A 26,353-nucleotide genomic window follows, 5' to 3' on the forward strand; every position below is an offset into this window, starting at 1 on the left:
AATACTACGCGCGACGAAAGGCCCGGTACAAAAATCACTGACAACAATCATGGTCAAATGTTCAGACAGATACACGCAATAGCCACAAATTAATGTGTTTCACTGCAAGAAACTACTGTTGTTATCCCCTCTCAATCTTATCTGGTTATCTTGACCTTTTGAATTCGGCACTCTGAATCCGGCCAGAACTCCCGGTTATTTCCGGTATAAGTTGTTTCCGTTAGCTGCATGTGTTTAAATGCATGTTTCCCCAAATGTATCATGTGACACCTACTTACAATTCGTTTCAGAAAAAATAAAAACTCCAGAAAAAAAAAACACTTGACGAGTGGTTGTTTCCAAGTCGATCACCCGGGATTGGATGTGGTGGTGGTGGTGCATGGTTTGTTCTTCTTTCGTAGGTGCGGGTTGGTCACATTGTGCACTTATTCAGTTTTGCCGAATCAAAAACTCTCCCTCTCTTTTTCTCCCTCCCTCTCTTTAATTCTTTCTCTCTCACTCTCGCTCATCAAGCCCCCCTCCTCTCTATCTCTCTCCCCCTCAGTCTCAGTCTTTCGAACTCTCTCTCACTCACTCCGCTCTCTATCTCTGTTGGACTCTCTCAATCTCGCTCACTCACTCTCGCTCACTCACCCCCCCCCCCCTCCCCCAGCTTTCTCTCTCATTCATCTCCCCCCCCCCCCCCCCTTCCATTCCCATTTCAGTCTAACTCTCAATCCTCAGAATCATGAGTCAGTCCCGACATGTGCCTGTACTCACAAACCCCTAATTTGACCCTACGATCTTTACGACTGCGGCTACCGCCCCATCAAGACCCTGGCCTTAACGGTACGGTGTATTCAACTGACTAGCTCAAGCGTGTGTAAATCATTTCGCCACGCCATACTTTCCAGTTCTCCGCTGGGCTGTAGATAACCAGCAAATATTCTCTCTGTACAATCTGTTCGGCCACCATACCACCAGCCTTGTAGAGCAAGGGAGCATTGGAGCATTGGAGCCCTTACAAATTGCTTGCAACGGGAACATCGTGTTTCAGGGTTTATACCTATGGTATGTAGTACGCTTATCTGTTTATTTCCTTGACGCTTTTCCAAGCTTCTGCTTCGGCATTCCCTTCCTGTTCTATAAAATGTCTCTTTTGTTGTTACGCAGTACAGTGACGGAAGCAGATCTATACTCGTTTTCAAAAGAACAACTGATCATGTAACTCGTTTCAAGTGGAGTGCAAGCGCCTTCTCATCTATCAAATTACTTCCGCATTGAAAACCAGCAGAGTGTTGAAGTTCTGTAATTGTGAGCATGATCAAGTAACTTCGTGGATAGCCGGTGCAAACTGACATGTGAGTACGATTTCATTGCCTGCGATACCCGGCGCAATATTAATTAATCAATTAATTAATTGGTGATTTCTGGTTTTGCGAACTGGTCTATTATTCTGTATTATTCTCAGAAAACACAAGAAAGGCCCGCTGGAACCGAGTGGTAACGCACTTGCGCTCGGAAGCGAGAGGTTGCGAGTTCGACCCTGGGTCGGGGCGTTAGCAATTTTCTCCCCCCTTTCCTAACCTAGGTGGTGGGTCACAAGTGCTAGTCTTTCGGATGAGACGAAAAACCGAGGTCCCTCAATGAAGAACTAAACACACACGAAGTTACGCCGGTCTGAATCACTCACCTCGCTGATGGTAAATCAGCTATTAAACCACAGGTCAAAGATGATACTCACTATCCAGCATAGGCTATCTCTAAAACATATTTTTTTAAATTAAAAAAAGGGACAGCCGATTGATGGTGGTTTAAGTACCTACTGGTTTATACGTGAAGAATTGTTTCTTTAATTTTGTTAATTTTGTAATTTTGTAAATTACGATGATAAATCCATGGATATAAGGATTAAACGAGGGAAGTTCAGCTGTGCGGGCTCTTGAGCTGGGCAGCATCTGTGTAACAGCTGAGACTTTCTTTATTTGGTGTTTAACGTCGTTTTCAACCGTTCAAGGTTATATCGCGACGGACAGCTGAGACTGAGAACAACCGTGCTCTTGAAGTGGCATTGTGCATCGTTCAGGGACTATGTCCATGCATACAGCTGCACCTGGGAATATGCAAGTCCAAGTTCAATTGACGATGAAATTCAGATTTACCATCCTCAGTGGCAGCAGCAGCCAATGTTTTGATAACTGCAAGTCAAAGTCACTTCTGGCTGCAGTAGCCAAGTTTTTGATAACTGTAAGTCAAAGTTCTGGCTGCAGTAGCCAATGTTTTCGTAACTGCAAGTCAAAGTTCTGGCTGCAGTAGCCAAGGTTTTGATAACTGCAAGTCAAAGTTCTGGCTGCAGTAGCCAATGTTTTCATAACTGGAAGTCAAAGTTCTGGCTGCAGTAGCCAAGGTTTTGATAACTGCAAGTCAAAGTTCTGGCTGCAGTAGTCATGTTTTTATTTTTATAACTGCAAGTCTAAGTTCTGATGGCCTTAGATTTCTGAGGAAGGCGGCACTGGTTTGGTTGTTACCAAAGGCACTTACAAGTACCCGTCTAAGAAAGTGACTAAACGAAACTTTCAGCTGCAAACGGATTGCCTACCGTGGATAGTGAGTAAGGTGTGCACGATTGGCATCATCAGTGATCTCTGGCTGTAAGATGAATGATTTTTGAACACCTCATCAGAACTGCTTAATATGTTACTGTTAATTTGCCAATGACCGACCCAGTTTGTATACTAATGACCGTTATACAAGGCACAGTTCTTCCCGTCCTGCTCATCGTCTGAGAAATGCTGTGGATTTTGCGTGGAATAAAACCATCCCTCCGCTTGGACACATACCAAAAACCAGCATTCCGGGGCTCTCTTTACAGCGTGGGAATGATTTCGGTGAATTGATGTTAAAGCCGCTAGTGGCAATCTGAATATGATTCATAAAATAGGCCTATATTCAACTCTACTCAAAAATCATCGTGAATGTTGATTCTTGGTATGTATTAAAGCGGAGGGATGACTTTATCCCAAGAAAAAACGTGGACGGATCTGAAATGGTGAGCCGAATCGTTTAGACGGAAGGACTGTGCCTTTAAAATCTGGATGGAGGCGTCAGTGCTGTGAACCCGATGGCGTGATCAGCTATAACAATAATGCTATAATAGTTAAAGCTGCTGAAATGATGATAAACTATATTATTTTGTCTGCCACCATAATGTCAATATAATTACAGTAATGTATGTGCTCCTACGGAGAAAATCTGCAGTGAACTTTCGGATGTGTCAATCACTAAACGACAAAATGGTTGAACTGAGCTGGTGTGAACTGTGCGCGATTTCCCCAACGCCCTTTTTGTCCGTTGCGAGAGGAGAGGTAGAGGGGAGAATGGGGAGGGTTGTTTGGAGGGGTGGGGGACAACAGCACACGAATGAAAGGTTATCCTGCTGATAACGAGCAGGAAAAACAGCTTGTGAGCTCGATTACATGGAAACAAGGCTCAACCGAACTGCCTGCGCGGGTTGACGGCCTCGATAAAGCAGTTGCCAAAACTCAGCAGCAGGATGTGTCTGTTCGGTGTAAGTCACTAAGTGTCTCTTATGGGCAGAATATACCTGCGCAGTTTCAGCGGCACAGACCACGCACTGCCTATTATTTATGCCGCGATAGGGATTATGACGAGTACTTGGCCTGTTTTCCTTTCACGCAACGGGTTGGGATAATCTGCAGTGCGTCGTCTGTCCTGCTGAAGTTACACTGATATGTGAGCGGAGCCCTTACATTGATATGTTACAGTGGCATTTGATTCAGATATGATTAGCTGTTTGTCCCACTGAAACTGAGCAACATCATCAAGTGAAACTATTGCTCTGACGTTTCAAGATAATCTACTGCATCTAGTCTACACGCACGCACGATTTTGCTCGAAAACGCACCGCAAGAACGGTGATTGTTCAAATCAAAGTGATGGAATGAGCTTCAAATCTGGGCTTTCTCAAACAAAAATAGTGCAGAGGCGCCGTTTTTGTAACTGCTGCAGTTACTAGGCTGCGGCATCAGATCAAGCTGGGCGTCTTGCAGCCAGGCGGCGCTACTGGACTATTTTTTTTTCTTTCTTGTAGTCTGGCATCACGCTGAACTCAGGTCAAAAATGAGTTACTTACCTTCGGGTCTCATTCTATCAGAGAGAAACTGGCGATAGCCATGGACCGATGATTATCAGAATGGGAGTCTGGTTCATCATAAATTTTGTTTTACTCGGCTTAGTGGTAAACGTACACAAGCACACGTATGCACGCACCCACGGCCACGCTCTCACGCACCCACAATCAATGATTTTCTCACACCGACGAACGTCTTTCTCGGAAACAAAATAGCGTACAGAAGAGGAGAAAAATGTGTGTGAGATCGTACCTGACAGACAAAATGCTACGAGCAATTCAATTTCCTTATATTTTGGAATCTCCTGTAAGTTTGCTCTTTTGCCATTTTTCCAAAACAATACTCGTTACGAGTTGTTACCACTGATCTGTCTCTGCTTAGGCCACAAAAAAAATAGTCTGTTTACGGTAACCCGACCGACCCTATTTTTTTCGCGTGACCCTAGATTTTTTTTTGGCATTTGGGGGAGAAAAAAAAAAGAAAAAAAAATTTGGTTTTTTTTGCAAAATAACGTAAAAATATGGTTTTTTGGAGAAAAAGAAAAAAAATTAAAAATCCCGACCTACCGACCCTATTTTTTTTTGGCCTATGTTACCGTAAACAGACCTCTTTTTTTTTTGGCCTTATATTAGAGCAATGCTGAAAAATAAACACGAAATTCCGTGTGTGTGTGTGTGTGTGTGTGTGTGTGTGTGTGTGTGTGTGTGTGTGTGATTACTCTCTCTCTCTCTCTCTCTCTCTCTCTCTCTCTCTCTCTCTCTCTCTCCACCCTTATCCAAACACTCCAGCCCCACTCAGTGAAGAGGTCCGGAATAGCCAGACTGAAGGGACATGACAAACCAAAAACCAACCAAATTGTCTCGCTGGCGACACAAAATTAATTACAATTGAAAGACTGATAAAAGTTTGATTTAAAGCCACCGGTGTAAAACGAGAAAATTTTTACTCCGGAGTAAACATTTCGTACGAAAAAGTTACTCCCTTTACGAAAAAAGCACTCCCCCATTACACGAGAAAATTACTCCCCAAGACAGGTGAGTTCCGAGTAAACATTTCGTACAAAAATGTTACTCCCCTGACGAATAAATAACGAATAAATTACTTCACCCCAACACAAGCAATTTTAACTTCCCATGCCAGGTGTACGAAATTTTTACTCACGTTAGTCTTGGTGGTGGAAGGAGGGTAGCGCGACATTCGTGTGCGCGAGATCACTTATTGGCATTATCCCTTCGCCCGCATCCCATTCTTGCGTATGAGATTTTTACTGGAAGTAAAAAAAACGGGGAGTAAAAATTTCGTGGAGGGAGTCATTTTTTCGTGCCTTGGGGAGTTCTTTTCTCGTACGAAAAGTGTACTCGGAGTAAGAATTTCGTACGAAATATTTACTCCGGAGTACATTTTTCGTGGAGTAAAAATTTCGTGTTACACCGGCATTTGTTTGAAGACGGAGGCACGCAGGACTTGATGGAAAAGACTTAGTGTATATGGCGTGAGGAGGGTGGGTGGCAATTAGGGGGCCAGGGGGGAGGGGGAGGGGGGTAAGCAGCGGGTGGTTTTTATATTTAGTCAAGTTTTGACTAAATATTTTAACATCGAGGGGGAATCGAAACGAGGGTCGTGGTGTATGTGCGTGCGTGTGTGCGTGTGTGCGTGTGTGTGTGTGTGTGTGTGTGTGTAGAGCAATTCAGACTAAACTACTGGACCGATCTTTATGAAATTTGACATGAGAGTTCCTGGGTATGAAATCCCCGAACGTTTTTTTCATTTTTTTGATAAATGTCTTTGATGACGTCATATCCGGCTTTTCGTGAAAGTTGAGGCGGCACTGTCACGCCCTCATTTTTCAACCAAATTGGTTCAAATTTTGGTCAAGTAATCTTCGACGAAGCCCGGGGTTCGGTATTGCATTTCAGCTTGGTGGCTTAAAAATTAATTAATGACTTTGGTCATTAAAAATCTGAAAATTGTAAAAAAAAAATAAAAATTTATAAAACGATCCAAATTTACGTTTATCTTATTTTCCATCATTTGCTGATTCCAAAAACATATAAATATGTTATATTCGGATTAAAAACAAGCTCTGAAAATTAAAAATATAAAAATTATGATCAAAATTAAATTGTCCAAATCAATTTAAAAACACTTTCATCTTATTCCTTGTCGGTTCCTGATTCCAAAAACATATAGATATGATATGTTTGGATTAAAAACACGTTCAGAAAGTTAAAACGAAGAGAGGTACAGAAAAGCGTGCTATGCAGCACAGCGAAACCACTACCGCGCTGAACAGGCTCGTCAGTTTCACTCCGTTATGCACAAGCGGCGGACTACGGTCATTGCGAAAAAAATGCAGTGCGTTCAGTTTCATTCTGTGAGTTCCACAGCTTGACTAAATGTAGTAATTTCGCCTTACGCGACTTGTTGTTCCTGGGGTTACAGTCATGATAGGGACAGGGGTACTGCGGAGGTGCCTTTATCTCTTAAATCAACCCCTCACTGAAATCATTCAGAACTCTGTCTGTACCACTGCGCGACAGATCGTATTATAAAACTTGAACAAGTTATTTTAATATCGAATTACCAGGAATAAACTTGCAACTGGCCTCTGTTTTTTCTTGCGATTGTTTTCTTTCTTTCTCACTTTCTTTTGTTTTTTTCGAGGCGGGAGGGGGGGGGGGGGGGTTTACAAAATGACTCAAAACAGGTAAATGACACATCTCTTGTTTCTCTATTTCCCCCTCCCTCCGAAGGGTAGTTCGGGCGTTCGGCTAGTCTTGCAGTGAATAATCCCCTGCTTGTGAGTAAGACACAGGAATAAGGGTGATCAGGTGTCGGATGGAAATGTGAAGTCAGTGTGACTTTCAACTCCACCAATGTCACCGTGCATTTTTTTCGAGGCACGATACTGTTCTAGTTTCAACTGTACTCGGCAATTAGGCTGTTGGCTTTAACTCTTTGTCTCGCACTCATATGGCTCTATCTGACCTGGTACGGATATATCCGTACACACAGTCACTTCAGTTGCTTCCTGTAACGTCGATCTAACGCCTGACATTCCAGCGTGTTGATACACAGTTTCTACACAGTTTCTACAATTCTAAGTGACAGCTGGTCTCGGCTAAACAAAACTTGGTCAACATAGGTGGGGTAGAAAATGTTAAGTATCAGAATGTGTTTTCAACAGAAATGAACTAACACGATTAATGAAGCACACAAACCTACGTATACGTTTTCAGGAAGTTTGTGCGCGAGTATCATTTGAAACGCAGCTCTCTGTTTTTGGCCGGGTGTACGCAAAGGAAGGGTGATTTATTGGTGGTACCTGCAATGAAAGGACGCCCTTGGGACCAGATAAAAGTGTCCCTACATTGCAGGTGGCCTTTCATGACAGGTATATTTTAGTGAGAAAATGGACAATTGGACTCCAGAAGGTGTCCTTTCATGGGAGGTGTCCACACATCAAATGGGCCTCACATTGCAGATTTTGTTTGTTTGTTTGTTTGCTTAACGCCCAGCCGACCACGAAGGGCTATATCAGGGCGGTTACACATTGCAGATACCACTGTTCATGTACGTTACCTTTGCTGATACAACCATACGGGGTGAATAGATACCAACAGCGTGACAGAAATTTAAAGACTGACTTCATCTTTAGTCTCTTTCGCAAAAACTTCCACAGAAAGATTCCGTTGCTGTGTGATGAGACTGTGATTGGTTGGTTGGTTGGTTGGTTGGTTGGTTGGTTGGTTGGTTGGTTGATATTGTTTATCGTCTCTTCAGTAGTTAAATGCTATTCGAGACCGCTGTACGTTTGTATCCCTTTTCAGATCACGTGGTAAACTCCATGCTTAAAAGGAAGATAGGGCCAAAAAAAAAAAAATTGTCTGTTTCTGGTCACCCGACCGACCCTAAATTTCGGCGCCGACCCTAAACTTTTTTTTTCCAAACTCAAATTTTTTTTATTTTTTTTGGGTGGTAAAGGACAGGGTGAGAAAATGAACAACAAAAACGTGTGAAAACGAAAGTCCGCTGACGATTTGTAAATGTGTTGAGTGTCTTGTCTCTATGTATAGTGAATCCAGTCTCTTTGCGCGATTTTTAAAGTTAGTTTTATTGGTCTACATTTGGGGTTTAAAAAAAAAATAAAAAAAAATAAAAATCCCGACCTACCGACCCTTTTTTTTTAGCCATGTTACCAGAAACAGACAATTTTTTTTTTTTGGCCTAGATCAAATCTCTTTGGACAGAGTTAGGATCCTCATGCAACTTTGTGAGTCAGTGTGATTTACATGTCCTCGTTGCAAGTATGTGTTTCGTGCAAAATCAATTAAATCGAGATAACAACAAAATCTGCATAACAGTGAAATCAATCGTTTCTTGAATCAAAAAAACAAGAATGGTAGGTTATTGGAAGGTTTAATTCATGACAAAACAAAACGTTACCGTCACTAGAAATGCAACCCAAAGTGGTCAGACAGATTATAAACACTTATAATACAAATAATTAACTTATCTTGAAAAAAATGTTCATGTCATTAGCCAGTCAATTAATTATCAATCTTACAAAACGTCGTTCTGATTGGTTCGCTCGTTCTCGTCAGCATTAAACGCTGAGCCAACTGTAACACGAGCAGGTCGAGCCATTGAGCAACAAACGATTTCCGGAAAAGCCATGCTTCCGCCGGATGCACTTCCCGCGTGTCGTGGCGATTGTCTTGTCACCGTCCGTTTCGAGTCGTGAGACCTTATAAACGCACACGTATACACGCGCTTGTTGGGGTAACCCCACGCACTCATGCACAGTCACGGAACAATTTGTCAACCATTGTCATCATGGTCCCTTTGTTCTGTCTGTGGGTGTCCCTATCAATGAACACCAAAAAACGTGTTCTCGTTGGTGTTCATACAGATATGATATCGCGATTAGAATATAGCCAGAGAAACAGCCCCAAGAGGCTTCCATGGTCACCTCATCGTCCAACCCACATTGTTACACTCGAAGTTAATTAAAGGGTGTACCCATCAATCAATACCGTGTTTCTTTAGTCTGTTATGTAGGGAATCTACGGAAAAATACTTTAAAAGGAAGGGCAACATGAAACATACGAAACTTTTCTGTTCACTGATCTTTTGTTGCTGCATTCCTTCATGCAATCTATGTATAAATACTATAACCCTGATTTGATTAGAATATACATTCTGAGTGTGGAGTTTGTTTGGTTTTTACATTTAGTCAAGTTTTGACTAAATGTTTTAACGTAGAGGGGGGAATCGAGACGAGGGTCGTGGTGTATGTGTGTGTGTGTGTGTGTGTGTGTGTGTGTGTGTGTCTGTCTGTCTGTCTGTGTGTGTGTGTAGAGCGATTCAGACTAAACTACTGGACCGATCTTTATGAAATTTGACATGAGAGTTCCTGGGAATGATATCCCCGGACGTTTTTTTCTTTTTTTTGATAAATGTCTTTGATGACGTCATATCCGGCTTTTCGTGAAAGTTGAGGCGGCACTGTCACGCCCTCATTTTTCAACCAAATTGGTTGAAATTTTGGTCGGGTAATGTTCGACGAAGCCCGGACTTCGGTATTGCATTTCAGCGTGGTGGCTTAAAAATTAATTAATGACTTTGGTCATTAAAAATCTGAAAATTGTAAAAAAAATATGTTTTTTATAAAACGATCTAAATTTACGTTTATCTTATTCTCCATCATTTGCTGATTCCAAAAACATATAAATATGTTATATTCGGATTAAAAACAAGCTCTGAAAATTAAATATATAAAAATTATTATCAAAATTAAATTTTCCAAATCAATTTAAAAACACTTTCATCTTATTCCTTGTCGGTTCCTGATTCCAAAAACATATAGATATGATATGTTTGGATTAAAAACACGCTCAGAAAGTTAAAACGAAGAGAGGTACAGAAAAGCGTGCTATCCTTCCCAGCGCAACTACTACCCCGCTCTTCTTGTCAATTTCACTGCCTATGCCGTGAGCGGTGGACTGACGATGCTACGAGTATACGGTCTTATCTTGCTGCGTTGCATTGCGTTCAGTTTCATTCTGTGAGTTCGACAGCTACTTGACTAAATGTTGTATTTTCGCCTTACGCGACTTGTTTCTTCTTGAATTAAAACAAAATATACTGAAATTTTCACAAAGTTGCGGAACTCGCTTATGACCTTGTGTGATGGTCAAGGTCATTGAATGTTGGTTATAATATTTGTGACACTCAGTTCGGCTATGAGTATACAAATATCAAAGCTTTTACTGCTTAAACCCCTGCAATGTGCAGATATCAATGTTTGCGGGTAATGCAAAATGACGAGCACGAATGTTATAATAAGTGGTAGGTGTGGGAAAAAGCCTCTGGTTTCATTTTTTGGCAAGGGACTTGATGTTCATATGTTTACCATGACCTAAAAATGAATGGCCTACAACATTTCAACTCCTTAGCCGTTTTCAATTATTGAGAAGTATTTCTGTACTTCTAGAACTGAAAAAAACCTGCAATAGAGTAATGTATCATTAATTAAATATTGGCGTTATAAAAATACAAAAGTACTTTGACCTGTACTTTGCTTGCTACATTCTGGAATCCAATTTACTACTTCCCATTAAATCATTTCCCAAAAGAGTACAAAAAGTTTACTTGAGAATATAAGCCGTTATCTTTATGTGCTGGTTTTGACAAAATCACAAGACACCATAGTTGGGTGTTTTTTAAATCACGAAGAAATTAAAGTGAACGGGACTAAAAAAAGCTCTTTGCAGAAATGTAATGTACAGAGAGTGCACTTTCTCCCACAAAAAATATTAATAACATTCAATTAGTATGACCATAAGGAGCCAGACCTTTTAAAAACCCATTTTCGATGTGCACAAAAAAGCGACTTGTTGAGGAGGCTACGGGTGAGGGATCAGCGTATCAACACCTCATGTCCCAAATAGTCACCAGAACTTGGGAAAAAAATACCAATTAGTCAGTCAGACGGATCCAAACTGTCATATATTGTACATGTGTCACTGTATCGAAACTGGATAAAGTTTTGTCTGAACCCTAACATTTTTTTTTTCCCATATGTCACCTTTTTCTCATTCACTTCATATCCAACAATGCAACAACTTGAATTCGTATCCGGGTAACGGTTAGAGGCGAGGGAAGTCAGTGGGGAGGGGTGGGGGGGGGGGTGAGGGGAAGGGAGGTGTTGGGTGTGTACAACGGGACCTGGGAGGGGAAATGTTGATAAGGAAATGACAGTCCCACTTACAAAAATAAAAATGAAAAAAAGCCCAATCTCAATAACAGTGACCCGCTTGATCGCTGCTGCATGTGTCGCTCGCTCGTCGCCCAAAGCAGGGGAGAGGATTTGGGGGATACAAGACGTTAAAAGATTTGACACAACACACAAAAAGAAAGAAGGAGAGGTGTGTGTACATGCACAATGGGGTCTTTTGTTAGAAATTATCTGCGCCGGGCTATGTTACTAGACAAAATTGCCTGATGTAAGCTTACTTGTAGAAGCACGGTGGTGTATGCTGGTGTCAGTACAGTGAATAAGTTCTTGATTGATGAGTGTGTTTGTCTGTCTGTCTGTCTGTCTGTCTGTCTGTCTCTCTCACACACACACACACACACACACACACACACACACACACACACACACACACAAACACAAACACAAAAACACACACACACACACATACACTCACGCACGCACCCACGCACGCACGCACACAAGCACGCATTCACGCAAACACACACGCACACACACTCGCACACACACACAACCTCCTTATTGCAAAGCCCACAGCTCCTTCTCTGAAACAGAAAAGATTTCCTTTACATCTCTACTTCTTCTTCTTCTGCTTTGGTTGGCTGCAACTTCGCTGTGCATTTATTGTTGTTGGGGTGTTGTTGTTTTTATAGCATGAGTGGGCTTTTTACCCTCCTGTTTTTTCCCCAGCTGTTTATGTGGATAGTCATACTCCGTTTTCGGAGGCAACATGGATGATGATAATGATGATGATGATGATGATGATGATGATGATGATGATGATGATGATGATGATGATGATGATTATGATGATGATGATGATGACGACGACGACAAAACAAAAAGGTCCACGATGAAGACGATAGCACAGATCAAGCTGTTTTCCTAGAGTCCTTAAATCTTTTGTAGCTTGGAAACAAGGAAAGACCCACAGCTAAAAAATAGTCCTATGTATCACCCTTTCATTTGAGGACGTTATTGACAAATCAACGCAGTAGAGTAAGGCTGTGGTTTGGCCTACTTCTATGCCACATATTGAAAGGCACTGTCCCTACCGTGTAAACAATACTCGGCTTACCATCTTAGATCTGACAATAAGACCATCCCTCCACTTGGACCTATACCATACATCAACAGCTAGGGTGCTCTCTGTGCGGAGCGGGATGTGTGTGAACTGGCTGATAACTTTACGGACACTTTATACTGTCGATAGGTAAGATAATTCATGATAAATTAAAAATAATCCACTCTGCACAGAATGCCGCGCAGAGGCCGTTGATTTTTTGTATACATGTCCATTTCAGTAAAATGGAGAGAGGGTCTTACCCAAGGCAAAAGCGTGGTCATTTCTGATATGTACGTGCTGTACTGTTTTCACGGGTAAAAGCCTGGACATATTTATGATGATGAGCCGCATCGTTAACATGGGAAGGACTGTACCTGTGGAACGCTACCGTGGCAAAGCCATGTGAACGGAACTGAATCCGTCGTACTCATTCATGATATCGGATACGGAGTAGCCAATGAGTAACGGCGCGTCATTGTTTCCACGCGCGCGCTTCGGAGATAACCAGTCCTGTTTCGCGATGCACCATTCGCTAGGCTATATGAACCAATCGGAGCTACTTTTATACTGTTCAAAAAAAGAAACGCATAGCTTGTAATATTTTGTTAATTTAGTTATATGGCTACAAGGATATCCACCAAACTGCAGAAAATGTTTATCTGGTCGTCGACCTATCGTCCATTGCCACAAGTGAGCTCTGCACGTGACACATGCGTTATCAGAGGCTACAATGTCAAAATTGCTCATTTGGCATGACCACTCGTCATGCTTCAGTGTAATCTCGTGAAACTCGGGGAATATTGAGCTCTCACCATGTCTTCCAAAACCCATAAAAGCGGATTGTTCGCCACAAAGAAATCAGACGACAATTCAGCGACGAAAGATGGCCCGATTGAGCAGAGAAGACCGCCAAATTGCATTGGGTCGTTTACAAGCAGGCCAAAGTCAAAGTGCAATCGCCAGGCACTTCCACGTGTCCCAGAGCACCATCAGTAGACTGTGGGTCAGGTTTCAAGCCACTGGCTCCGTTGCTGACTTGCCACGAGCGGGAAGACCAAGGGCGACAACTGCTGCTCACGACCGCTTCATACGGCTCCGCCACCTCCGGAATCGTTTCCTGTCGGCCTCATCTTCTGTCCAGGCTCTCCCCGGGCCACACCGATTATCGGACCAGACCGTGCGGAACCGCCTGCATGAAGCTGGTTTGAGAGCTCGCAGACCTCACAGAGGAGCTGTCCTCACCCGCCGCCATCGCCAGAACCGAGTGCAGTGGGGCAACCAGCACCTTCGCTGGACCGTCCGGAATCACTGGAGACACGTGTGGTTCAGCGACGAGTCCTACTTCCTGCTCCAGCGACAGGATGGTCGGAGGAGGGTCTACCGGAGAGTAAACGAACGTTACGCGCCCAACTGTGTGGATGAGGCACCCGTTCATGGGGGTGGAGGCGTCATGGTGTGGGGGGCGATCAATACCGCTGGAAGGAGCACCCTGGTGCACGTCCAAGGGCGCATAACTGCCCAGCGATACGTGGAGGAAATTCTGCGCCCACACGCCCTTCCTCTTCTGGCTGACCAGGATGCCATATTCCAGCAGGACAACGCTCGCCCGCACACAGCACGACTCACCACCCAGTTCCTCACCGACCACCATGTCCAGGTGCTTCCCTGGCCATCCATGTCGCCAGACATGAACCCGATAGAACACCTCTGGGATGAATTGGACAGACGTGTGCGCAGGCGAGAAGAAGCGCCGGCAAATCACCGCGATCTATTGCAGGCACTTCAGGAGGAGTGGGACACCATCCCACAACAAGATATCCGGCATCTGATCCAGTCCATGCCCAGAAGGTGCCGGGCAGTTGTTGCTGCTCAAGGCAGTCACACCCCCTACTGACTTGACAGCCTCGGCACCCAATCGTATTGATTGACTGATTGATTTGAAGATGCAAATGAACTGTGTGTGCATTCAACTGTGTCCATACCAAATTTCAAACAAATAATCTAAATATTGGATTTTCTGTTAATTTTTTCGAAAAATAAAACAAATTTGGCAAGTAGCAACTATGCGTTTCTTTTTTTGAACAGTATAGTAAAAGCAAGACTGACAATCCTGTGACTGACAGTGTGTGAAAATTTGATGCATCGCTCGGCTTTGTCGTCATGCAGTACTTAACATGCCACCGTTTTGTCAGGCACACACACAAAAAGAGGGGGGCGGGGAAGAAAGGGGAGTAGTGTTGTGGTTTTTTAATGTGGGTGTCTTTGCGTGGCCAACTGCGCACGACTTTGTGCATGTATATTAAAAGTGAGTGCCTATAATATGTTCCAAGCACAATGTCAGAACGCGTGGTATAGCTGGGAGCGAGGATTGTGAGGAACTGCTCGCCGTGATGCAAACATTCTCGCTGTGATCTTTTTGCACAATTGTTCTCCATTCACAAGCACTTGAATTCGAGTTTCTTCTTCTTGTCATTCGCTGTTAGATCGTTAGTCCGGACTGCAGGGCGAAACGTGCTGTCCTCTGAAATCAAGTTTCATCCTGGTGAATGATGGTCTAAATTTTCAGTTACTTTCAGACATATTCTGGTGATAACTGAGAATCTATCTGCATACGCACTATTGCTCTGCGTAATACACCAGGCTATACTCTTTCTGGTGAAAGTGTATCATTGGATACCGACTAAAACTGTCGGGAAATACGACTTGATCATTTTGCAAACGTCGACTTTGCTCTCAAGCGTTTACAACCTCGCAATACATTTTACAGTTAAAATAGTTCCATCAATTTCTGTTTCAAGCTTCTTCAACTTCAGCACTGAACTACAACTAACCACACCGAAACAGTTCCAGCAGACTCTTCTCTCGAGCTCAGTTTGACAAAACTCAGCAGTATCCCCTCGACCACCAGCAATACTAGTAAAGTCAGTCTGCTCAAATCAGTCTCCAGCCTCTATCGCCTCAGCAAGATGACGTCGTGCAGTTCTGCAACCAAGCAAGGTCTCCCAGGAGGGCCTGCCGGCATCCCCGTGTTAGGAGCTGCCTTGAAGTGGAAGGGTCCAGAGACGAACCTGGAATGGACGAAGGAGTACGGGCCGATCTACAGCGTGAGGATTGGACCCAACCAGCTGGTGTACCTCAACACGATCGAGCTCGTCGAGGAGTACATGGAAAAGAAAGGCGCTGCCTTCCTTGGTCGACCAGAAGGTCCTGCTGCTATTGCTAATGGTGAGTTGGGCTAACTTAAGATGTCTTTTGAGAGGGAGGGATGGAGTAATTTTATTGAGGATGAGATGGTGAAATTGTGTGTTGGAGAGGTCTGTGTGATTTGATTGGATTGGTGCCGTCGTTGTAGTTTTTACATTTAGTCAAGTTTTGTTTTGTTTGTTCTTGTTCTTGTTCTTGTTGTTCTTATTCTTTTTCCTCTACTTGTGCTTCTTCAGTCTTCTTCTTCTTTCTTTCTTTCTTCTTCTTCTTCTCATTTTCTTCTTCTTTTTCTTCTTTTTTTTTACATTTAGTCAAGTTTTGACTAAATGTTTTAACGTAGAGGGGGAATCGAGACGGGGGTCGTGGTGTATGTGTGTGTGTGTGTGTGTGTGTGTCTGTCTGTCTGTCTGTCTGTCTGTGCGTGTGTGTGTGTGTAGAGCGATTCAGATTAAACTACTGGACCGATCTTTATGACATTTGACATGAGAGTTCCTGGGAATGATATCCCTGGACCTTTTTTTCGATAAATGTCTTTGATGACGTCATATCCGTCTTTTTGTAAAAGTTGAGGCGGCACTGTCACACCCTCATTTTTCAATCAAATTGATTGACATTTTGGCAAAGCAATCTTCGACGAAGGCCGGACTTCGGTATTGCATTTCAGCTTGGTGGCTTAAAAATTAATTAATGACTTTGGTCATTAAAAATCTGAAAATTGTAAAAAAAAAACCAATGTTTTATAAAACGATCCAAATTTCATCATTTCTTGATTCCAAAAACATATAAATATGTTATATTTGGATTAAAAACAAGCTCTGAAAATTAAAAAAATTAAAATTATGATCAAAATTAAATTTTCGAAATCAATTTAAAAACAATTGTCGGTTCCTGATTCCAAAAACATATAGATATGATATGTTTGGATTAAAAACACGATCAGAAAGTTAAAACGAAGAGAGGTACAGTAAAGCGTGCTATGAAGCACAGCGCAACCGCTACCGCGCCAAACAGGCTCGTCACTTTCACTGCCTTTTGCACTAGCGGCGGACTACGTTCAGTTTCATTCTGTGAGTTCCACAGCTTGACTAAATGTAGTAATTTCGCCTTACGCGACTTGTTTCTTCTTCTGTTTACTTCTGCGTTTAGTAGGCTAAATCTCATCAACCTTCTCTACGCACCGATCGCGGCTTCTGATTCTCTCTCTCTCTATGCACAACATAAAAGACACAGCCACGCCGCTTTGAAAGGAATGATAATGAGATCTTAGGCAACCCGTTACGGTAAATGCCAGACAGGCACGCGTATGTCAGTGTGTATGTATAGTTCACGTCTGTTTAGTCTGGATCACAGCTGACAACATGTTCCAAAGTATCGTGGGTAACGTTCAGTTGCAAAAGTTTTGAGTTTTTATACAAAGACTGCCGACATTTTGTGTGCTTGGATTTAGAATGAGAATACATTTTATTGTCATGAAACGCAAACATTCATTAGACACATTATATAAAAAGCTAATTGTTTCTTTTATTTTGTAGAAAAGAATTGTACACGAATTCCACCAATCTGGTGTAGTCACGGTGAGTGATATGTTGCCAAAGTTTGCTGGTTGACTTGAAACAACGACTGTGTGTGTGTGTGTGTGTGTGTGTGTGTGTGTGTGTGTGTGCCGGTGATTGTGTGTATGTCTGCGGTGTGTGTGTGTGCGTGTGTGTGTGTGTGTGTGTGTGTGTGTGTGTGTGTGTGTGTGTGTGTGTGTGTGTGTGTGTGTTACAGTGTCTGACTGGCCTAGTGTCAATTCTCCTCTCGAAAGTATGCCACTACCGTTCAGTACTCTCCCTCAGAACCTCTCCACACACTGAACACACGTAGACCCGACGCTATGTTTTCTTCAAAAGAGAGGTCAAGGAGCCTACAAGCAGAACGTAACACCCAGCACCGTTCAAGTTGAGCAAAGTGTCATTCTTAACGGTGCTTCATTGTGACCTCAGTTGCTATCGATTGAACATTTCAGTTGAGTCTCAGCCCATATGGCCCCCGCTTCTCAACGGGCTTTGTATCGTTACACTAGTGTGGGTATTCCAAATCATAGTTCCGCCTGCGTCCAGCAGTCCTAGGGGTGTGTGGGTCATGCTCACAAACCCGCACGCGGCACGCGCACACACACATACACACACACACACACACACACACACACACACACACACACACACACACACGCACACACACACACACACACACACACACGCACACACACACACGCACACACACTGACACACGCACACACACACACACACACACACCGGCTCGACTGAAGAGTGAGAGAGAGACTGAGGGGGTGGGGAACATCTTGGACACCCGGCCAGTACTGAAACTGGCCTTGGCACGGAACGATCCAAGGGGGGCAATCTCAGTCATCTCAAAGAGGGAAATCCAAACGCAATCCGCTTTGTTCGATTTTATGGGCTTGGACGATAGAGAAAAATAAGAAAAGCAAAAGCTGGAGTCCAGTCTGGACGAAAATGCTATCAAGAACACAGAATTGATTTTTTCTGCGTTTTTTTGTTGCCGTAAGCGCCATGTTTATCGGTCTCCAACCTGCCTCAAAGACAAAGGAAAACTGACGGTGCTGGGTAATTAACCATATCCACATATCGAGGCTCTGGGAGTTACTTCCCTTGTTTTAGGAAGCAAACACACACAAATGCCGCCTAACAAGCGCTGTGCTTGGGGACAATGTAAAACGGATGATAGGTATCCTGAACGCTGTGTTGGCGTGAAATTCATCCCTTTTGTGAAACCGGGAAAGCATCTGTACCATCTAGATCGCTGCCTTCGCTGGATAAAAGCCTGCAATCGCCCAGCTTACCAGTTGAACGTCAACACAATCAAGTCGTACACGTACATTTGCAGCAAGGTCAGATCTCGCACGACTTTGATTCAAGGCCTATTGCTAATTTTTTGATGGTTTGGTCTCAGTGTCACAAAAATATGACGATCTAATCAATCACTGATTTAAAAAATAAGTATGTTGCCCTATATCCATTGACATTCTTAGTGAAATAGATCTATTTGAAATAGTATTTCACTGCCCCGACCGGCGAACTTGTTGCCGGCTGTATTGAGCTTGTGTGTTCGTGTAGGCTTACTCAAAAAGTCAAAATCACAGTCGTCTCCGAAACAAGCAATAATCAGAGTTGGGGGGGAAACATTTCGCTTGTTCAGTTTTGTTTTGTTCTTGATAGTTTGTTTATCTCTCTCTCACACACACACACACACACACACACACACACACACGCGCACACACACACACAAACACACACACAGACATACATACATACGCAAACACACGCGCGCACGCACACACATTGCACGTACGCGCACATACACACACCTACTGAGATATGCCTAACATACACGCACGCTTGCAAACACACACATAATACGCAAACGCAGTTTAATTTCCTCAATACAAGGCGAAAGGCACACACACACCACACACAAACACTCACACACAAACACTCACACACACACACACACACACAACCCTCACACACACAAATAAACACACACACGCAGTCAACCCCCCCCCCCCAACACACACACACAACCCTCACACACACAAATAAACACACACACGCAGTCCACCCCCCCACACACACAACCCTCTCTGACACACACACCCGCCCAACCCCAGCGTCCAACTCAACTTTCACCAACAACCATACCCTACTCTCACTATCGCTCGCTCTCTCTCTCTCTCTCTCACACAAATACACACACACACACACAAGCTCACGCAAGCACAGCCACACACACACACAGCACGCGCATACACACATCACACACAGCACGCGCATATACACACACACTGACACACATCACCCACACACACCTTTCGCAGTTCGCTCACAGTTCTCTTTTCCATCGTCGCCATCTTCGAAGCTTGCTTCGCTTTTCAGGGGAGATAACCCGTTTATCACATTCGCTGCTGACTTGTGGGTCAAGGCTATTGAAATCAAATAATGAACACTGACAGCATGCACAGCCGTAACCAACACCTTTTGCTCACAAGACGTGACATGTCAAATAAAGTGAAAAACAGCAACGACTTTCCATTGTGCACTCCCGTGTCGAGCTAAAACTTAAGTTGCGGCACAATTTCGCTTCTCGCACATCTGGCTTGTTGACATGCATCAACGAAGGGGCCTCACTCTGGAAGAGTTTCCTGCTCCGATAAACATGGCGCTTACGGCAACAACAAAAACGCAGACAAAATCAATTCTGCGTTCTTGATAGCATTTTCGTCCAGACTGGACTCCAGCTTTTGCTTTTTAGTCTTATTTTTCTCTATCGTCCAAGCCCATAAAATCGAACAAAGCGGATTGCGTTTGGATTTTCCAAGATGGGGTGGGGAAGAGAGAGAGAGAGAGAGAGAGCATGGGTGGGATTCTTCCGGTATATGCCGGAAATCCGGATTCGATTTTTATGACCTCTTTTTTCTCTTTTTGTTTTTATTTTTGTTAGGTTCGTCTGGTTTTTCAGGATTCAATGATGACATGTTTCAGTCCCACCAATGGAGAGACAGAGAGACAGAGTGACTGACAGAGACAGAGACAGAGACAGAGGAGACAGAGACAGAAACAGAGACAGAGAGACAGAGACAGAGAGACAGAGACAGAGACAGAAACAGAGAGAAGATACTTTAGATAGTTTTAGTTTCACATACAAGACGTCAGGTGTCTGTCAGTGCGAAGTAATGACTTTGCGGAAGCGGAAATAACCTACTTGACAACGACAGCTTCCGTGCACCAGCGTTTATTACTCCTGATAAAGGTCGTTATCTCGGAACCCAAACTGAGTGAACTGCCCAATATAAATACATTTGCTACAGTTCTACTACATAATAACGGGCTACTCCCTTCCGCCACCCTCGTAGTGGTGTGTGTGTGTGTGTGTGTGTGTGTGTGTGTGTGAAGTTGTTTGTGTGTCAGTGTGTGTGAAGTTGTGTGTGTGGTGTGTGTGTGGTGTGTGTGTGTGTGTGACGGTGTGTGTGTTGTGTGTGTGTGTGTGGGTGTCGTGTTGTGTTGTGTGTGTGTTTGTGTGTGTGTGTGTGTTTGTTGGTGTGTGTCTGTGTTTGTTGGTGTGTGTGTTTGTTGGTGTGTTTGTGTGTGTGTGCGTGTGTGTGTGTGTGTGTGCGTGTGTGTGTGTGTGTTTGTTTGTGTGTGTGTGTGTGTTTTTGTGTGTGTGTGCTTGGGTGGATGCGTGCCGTGCGTGTGTGCGTGTGTGCGTTCGTGTTTCATCTTTCACATCATAATTATTGTGTTGGCACTGCCGCATACCACCTTGCTTCTGCGGTTTCTTTCCCCAAGCGTGGATCTTCTGCATATGGCTGTTCTCCGCCCTGACAGTAAACAAACAGTCCACTGAATACTTCATTACCCACATTTCATCGCTACCATATGCATTCCATCAAGCGGCTGCACCAACCGACCACGCGACCAAGAAGAAAGATGGTGGAAGGTCCGTAATTAAATTACTTTCCCTTGTGCCATGTAGCAAAAGAGAGAAAATGTTGCGCTATTCCCATCATAGGAACCAAACATAGTCCGGCACAGTGGAGAGAGTATAAAGTGGAACTAATTCCATTGAAGTAAAACTTACATTGTCTGCATTGTCCAACTCTTAATTCAACCCTTGCTCTGATCCTCTTCCTCTCCGCCTGGGGAGAAAAACGTTGCCACGTCAGTACGGTATCAAGTTCACTCTTTCCCGCAGGTGCCAATGGCCCAATCGGTAAACTATAAACTATTCTCTTCAGTCTCTTGACTTGTCTTGCCTTGTCTTGTCATTCATGTCGTGTAGTCTCCCAAGAGTCTCAGTGACGGTTTGCCCAACGAGTGAGACGAATGCAACTATAGTTAATATGATCCCTTCACAAATAGGGGAAGGGTTCCTGATATGGACATAACTAAAGCCCGGAGAACAACTACCAAGCACAACATGTTGGAAACTCTGCTTCGCAAGAAACAAGCAAGTGCTCAGCGTGAAACAAAAAGTGATCCATATTCGGGACACTTCCCCTACTAGCTGCCGAGCCTCCATCACAGAAAACAGATTAACGTGCTTCTAGTAATCTTATACTGCATGATTATCATCCTTCCAACGCTAAAGACTACGTACCTACTTATCCTTCTCACAGGTCTGTTGTTCGGGCAAGGAAAGAAATGGCGGGAGAACCGCAATGCCTTCATGCGAGCCATGTGGCGGGCCTCTATCAACGAACCCTACGAGGCCATCATCAACAACGAGGTCGACTTCCTCGTCTCTCAGTTCTCGGACCACCTGGGCAGCCCTCTGGAGATCGACACGCTCTTGTTACCTGCCCTTTCCAGCCGCTTGGTGGCGCTGCTGCTCGGCGAGCCTGTGCCACGTGACGGGGAAGAAATGGCGGTGCTGCTGCAGCAGATGCGCAACCTTGAGGAGGTCGACCTGACCTCCAAGTCCACCCAGATGTTCCTCAAGGTCAAAAAGTTTAGGTGAGACTTGGACCAGTATTCAAAAGCAGTGGGAAGTTTAAAATGGTGTTAGCGACTATTGGGTTAAAACTCCTGAGTTTTAACTGCTATTCAAGTCACAAGGTTAGAACGTCGTTGGCTATCAATTGTTGTGCGTGCTTGCGTGCGTGCATGCGTGCGTGCATGTATATGTGTGTGGGTGTTAACGGGTGCCTGTATGTGTCCGTGTTTGTGTGCATGCGTGTAGGGCGACCATTGTAAAAAGGGGTTTTATGGCAACCAGTGCTATATCCGTTGATTTTAAAGCAATATTAACTAAATTTTGTAATTACATTTGCTAAGTGACCTACACCCAACAGTCAAGAATTGACTCTGAAAATCAGTCAAGATTAAGATATAGGTGTTTAACATCGTCGCCTTAATGATGATGATATGTTTACACTCGGTTAAAAAAATATTTGTATAAGTATCGTGGTTGTCTAAAGACCCTTTTTTGCAAAGGACGGCCTAAGTCTCAAAATCACTTATTCAATTTTGTGCTCAAACGGTAAATCCCAACTTCGTGCGATTTACAAGCAAGAAACGGTAGGCACTGCATGTCTCCTCGATAGTGCATGGGGTCAGTGTTGTCAGGCCAAAAAAATTGGAGAAAAGACGCCAAAACTTAGGGCGACCGACTTTTGGTCGCCCTAAATCGAAAGTGTTGTAAAATGGGGGCTTTAGGGCGACATTTGGTCGACCTAAGTCGGCTTAAGATTTATATATATGTCTCTGCTCTTACTTAATCAGGTGCAAATTTCATTGACAAAGTAATGTTCTGAATTATTCAACATTGCAGACGTCCCCTCGAAGCCGTCAGTGGCCGCACGATCCCCGACATGTTCAAGATGAGCGAGGCCATGCAAGGGCTGTTGCGAGGGTGGATAAGTCGCCGCAGAGCAGCGCTAGCCAAAAACGGTGGACAACCCAATCCTAACGCACTGCTGGATCAACTCCTCACGTCGGAGGAATACGCCAACAAGAGCGAGGAATTTGGTAAGAAAACACGTCACGCTACACAATCGGGAATGCAATTGCTAGGATGTATTTACGTCGACAAATTTGACAAAAGTGCCATTAAAGTTCTGACCATTTTTTCAAGTTTAAAGCAGACTTTTTAACTTGGTGTCACTTTTCACCCATCGTGTGGAGAAAAAAAAGTCGGCAGACCCTGCTGCCAAAATGACAGAACAACGTTTTCGTTTTAAAGAAGTTCCCGAGTTCTGCCGATTGTCGCCGTCAAAACACCATCCCTGTACAATTTTTGGAAACTTTCAAGATGGGTTCAGTGAAATTCAGTACCATGCTTAGCACATACAGCGTAGTACCCATGGCATTTCTATGCAAACACAATATAGCTCATTAAGTACAATAGAACACAGTAGAGTAAAGCGCAAACAAAAGTACTATCTCCGTACTGTTTTTTCTCTACTCGTCAAGTCATTGCGGGAATATCTTTTCAACATACAATACGGCACGGGTTCAAGGAGGTGAGGATGTTATATAAGTACACCTTGTCCTAGGTTGACCTTGACATGTATTCCCACTAAGAAACAAAGCTGACGCAAAAGACCTTGACCTTAACAGACCTTGACATTAAGTTCCGCAACAGATAAAAGAGCTGACGCTTAAAACCTAGTCGACCTTGATCAACCTTGACATTTTTCCCACTTCACAGACAAAGAACTGATGCAGTCCGTCATGGACCTCTTCAACGGCGGCGTCACCTCCTCCCTCTCCGCCCTGGAGTTCGCCTTCCTCTACCTCATGCACCACCCCGAGGTTCAGGCCAAGGTGAAGACCGAGATCGACCAGGTCGTTGCTGGCGGACACGGCATCACCTGGGCCAACCGCGAGCAGTTCCCTTACACCCAGGCCACGCTGATCGAGGTGCTGAGACTGGGTTCCGTGACTCCTTCTTCCTTGCCGCACGTGACCACCGAAGACGTGGTGATCGACGAGCAATACGAGATCCCCCAGGACGTGTTCGTCATGGCGAGCATCTACAGCATGCACAGGGACTCTCGCTTCTACAAGAAGCCCGAGCTGTTCCAGCCCGAGAGGCACATCAACGCGGAGGGCAAGGTCGTCCGGCCTCGCAGCTACAGACCCTTTGGCGTTGGTGAGTTGAGTTAAGCGTGGAAGGGGGTTGGGGAGGGGCCGGGGTGTCAGGTCAGGGGCGGATCACATCATTTTCAAGGGGGGGTTTCCAAATTTGTTTTAGGAACAGATCGACGACGCGAAGCGTTTAATTGAGGGCGCGAAGCTTGAACCTCCGAGAGGGCTCCGGGGCCATGCCCCCCCCCCCCCCCACACACACACACACCAGACCAATACCTGTGAGTAAAACAGAATCGTTAATCTGTAGATCTTCTTTTTGTTCTGTCGTCTGTCTTCTTCTTTTTTCTATGTTTTGTGCCTGAGGAAGACCCTAGTGGTCTAAACGTCATGCTTTGTTATTCGTATCGTCTTCGTCTAACACTTGAGTACAGTATCATTTGGTCTTTGTATTACTGTACTTATAAAATTATAAATCCCATGAATATGTAATAAGACATGTGTTAAATCACTATTCCGCTGTTTCAGGCGAAAGACTGTGCGTGGGTTACAACCTGGCGGAGATCGAGCTGTTCCTCTTTATGGCCAGGCTGGTGTCCACCTTCAGGTTCCGAGCGGAGGATCCCACTCAGCCTCCTCCCTTCGACACGCAGATGAGGGTGGTGCGTCGTCTGCTACCGTTCGCTTGTGTTCTCGAACACTGGCAAAACACGTGAGGTTGTGGCGGGATGGCAAGAATTGGTGGATAACAACACGACCGCCTTTATGTTGTGAGGTGAATGGAGAGAACGCACATGTTTGGGACATTAACAGAAAACAACAGCTGTCTAGTAGATGACGAGAACACTCGTACTTTTAGATCATGCGGGTTGTGCAGAGCTGCCGACTGTTACGTTTTCAGCGTACGAAAGTACTTTGCAGCAGAAATTACTACGCTGTTAGGCCAAGACAAAAAAAATCGTTGCGCTCTAATAAACAATTCGGCAAGTTAACAAGTGCCCCTCTTCGTTGCGAGTCCTGGGAAGTTTTCAGGGGTTTTCGGAGGTTTTCGAGGGTTTTCGGAGACAAGTAGTATCGAGTTCGGGTACTCACGTCTACTTCTTACTGTGTGTCGGCAATCACAAAGGATGGTGTCTAAAAAGTGCCACTGCGGACACTTTCTAATCAGTGATGGGCATTAGTTCCTGCTGTTTTTGTTTTTGTGTGTGTGTTTTTTTTCGGTCTGAATAAAGTTATTGAAAATGTATATTCTTGTTTGGAATAGCATAAATGTCGGCCGTTGTATATTGTTGAATTTAAAAAAAATGTAAACTTAAACATAGTTTACTACACTTAAAACTGATTCAGTCCACATTGTTACAGTTGAGTCTTCACAAGAGGTTGGTAGCTCCGGTTAATTTTCTGAGAACAGACACTCTTGGAACATTGACAAAGCACAACTGTCGTCAAGTGAATGATGAAGAAACCTCATGCCTTTTGAACACAGGCGTGACATGTTGATGTGAGATTGACGGAAACAGAATGGATGAGAACAGACACGCTTACAACACTGCCAGAATTTTGTTCAAATGAATGGCGGAGATCAAGTACACTTTTGGAGCACTGGCTAACCATGTGATGGATGTATGGAGACAGACACCCTTGGGACTCTCACAGTACACTACGGGTTGTAAAGTCGATGACCAGAACACACACTTTTGGAACACTTGTTACAGAACTATTTGAACTAATAACAAACTCACGATCATATACCAGGATTATATAGGAACATCTTCACAATTTACACGGCCAAGTGTAGTAGATGTTTGGTATATTTATCAACTCCACAAACCATTGAACATCATTGTAGGATGTTTATGAAGCATGTTGGACTAGATGTATTTTATATTTTACATGTCATTTGCATTAACAACATGACTTGTGCCTTTTAAAATAGAAAAAGATGTTTGTGCCTTTTTAAATAGAAATTTGTAAGCAAGCTTGAATCTAGCTTTGTTGTTCTGAACTTATTCATTGAGAGAGTGTATGTGAGTGTGTGAGTGTTTAACTTTAAGTGTATGTGTTC

The 26,353-nt window shown here is 43.9% G+C and overlaps 1 protein-coding gene across 3 annotated transcripts in view; it reads left to right on the top strand.

Annotated features, from left to right (window-relative positions):
* LOC138971368 (cytochrome P450 2K6-like) overlaps positions 1–26,273 on the top strand; it is a 27,579-nt gene extending 1,306 nt beyond the window's left edge. The window contains exons 1-6 of one of the 3 annotated variants that reach the window (XM_070344096.1): positions 829–1,050; positions 15,274–15,700; positions 21,876–22,212; positions 23,030–23,226; positions 23,909–24,352; positions 24,817–26,273. In XM_070344096.1, the coding sequence (XP_070200197.1) occupies positions 15,442–15,700; positions 21,876–22,212; positions 23,030–23,226; positions 23,909–24,352; positions 24,817–25,004 (1,425 nt within the window). In that variant the 5' untranslated portion in view covers positions 829–1,050; positions 15,274–15,441 and the 3' untranslated portion in view covers positions 25,005–26,273. Of the gene's footprint in view, positions 1–828; positions 1,051–1,116; positions 1,341–15,273; positions 15,701–21,875; positions 22,213–23,029; positions 23,227–23,908; positions 24,353–24,816 lie in introns of those variants that run through there. The other 2 variants (XM_070344097.1, XM_070344098.1) reach the window with 2 other exon arrangements.
* Positions 26,274–26,353: the final 80 nt, after the last annotated feature.

The sequence above is a fragment of the Littorina saxatilis genome, linkage group LG7, assembly GCF_037325665.1.
Source record: "Littorina saxatilis isolate snail1 linkage group LG7, US_GU_Lsax_2.0, whole genome shotgun sequence".
NCBI classification, from domain to species: domain Eukaryota; kingdom Metazoa; phylum Mollusca; class Gastropoda; order Littorinimorpha; family Littorinidae; genus Littorina; species Littorina saxatilis.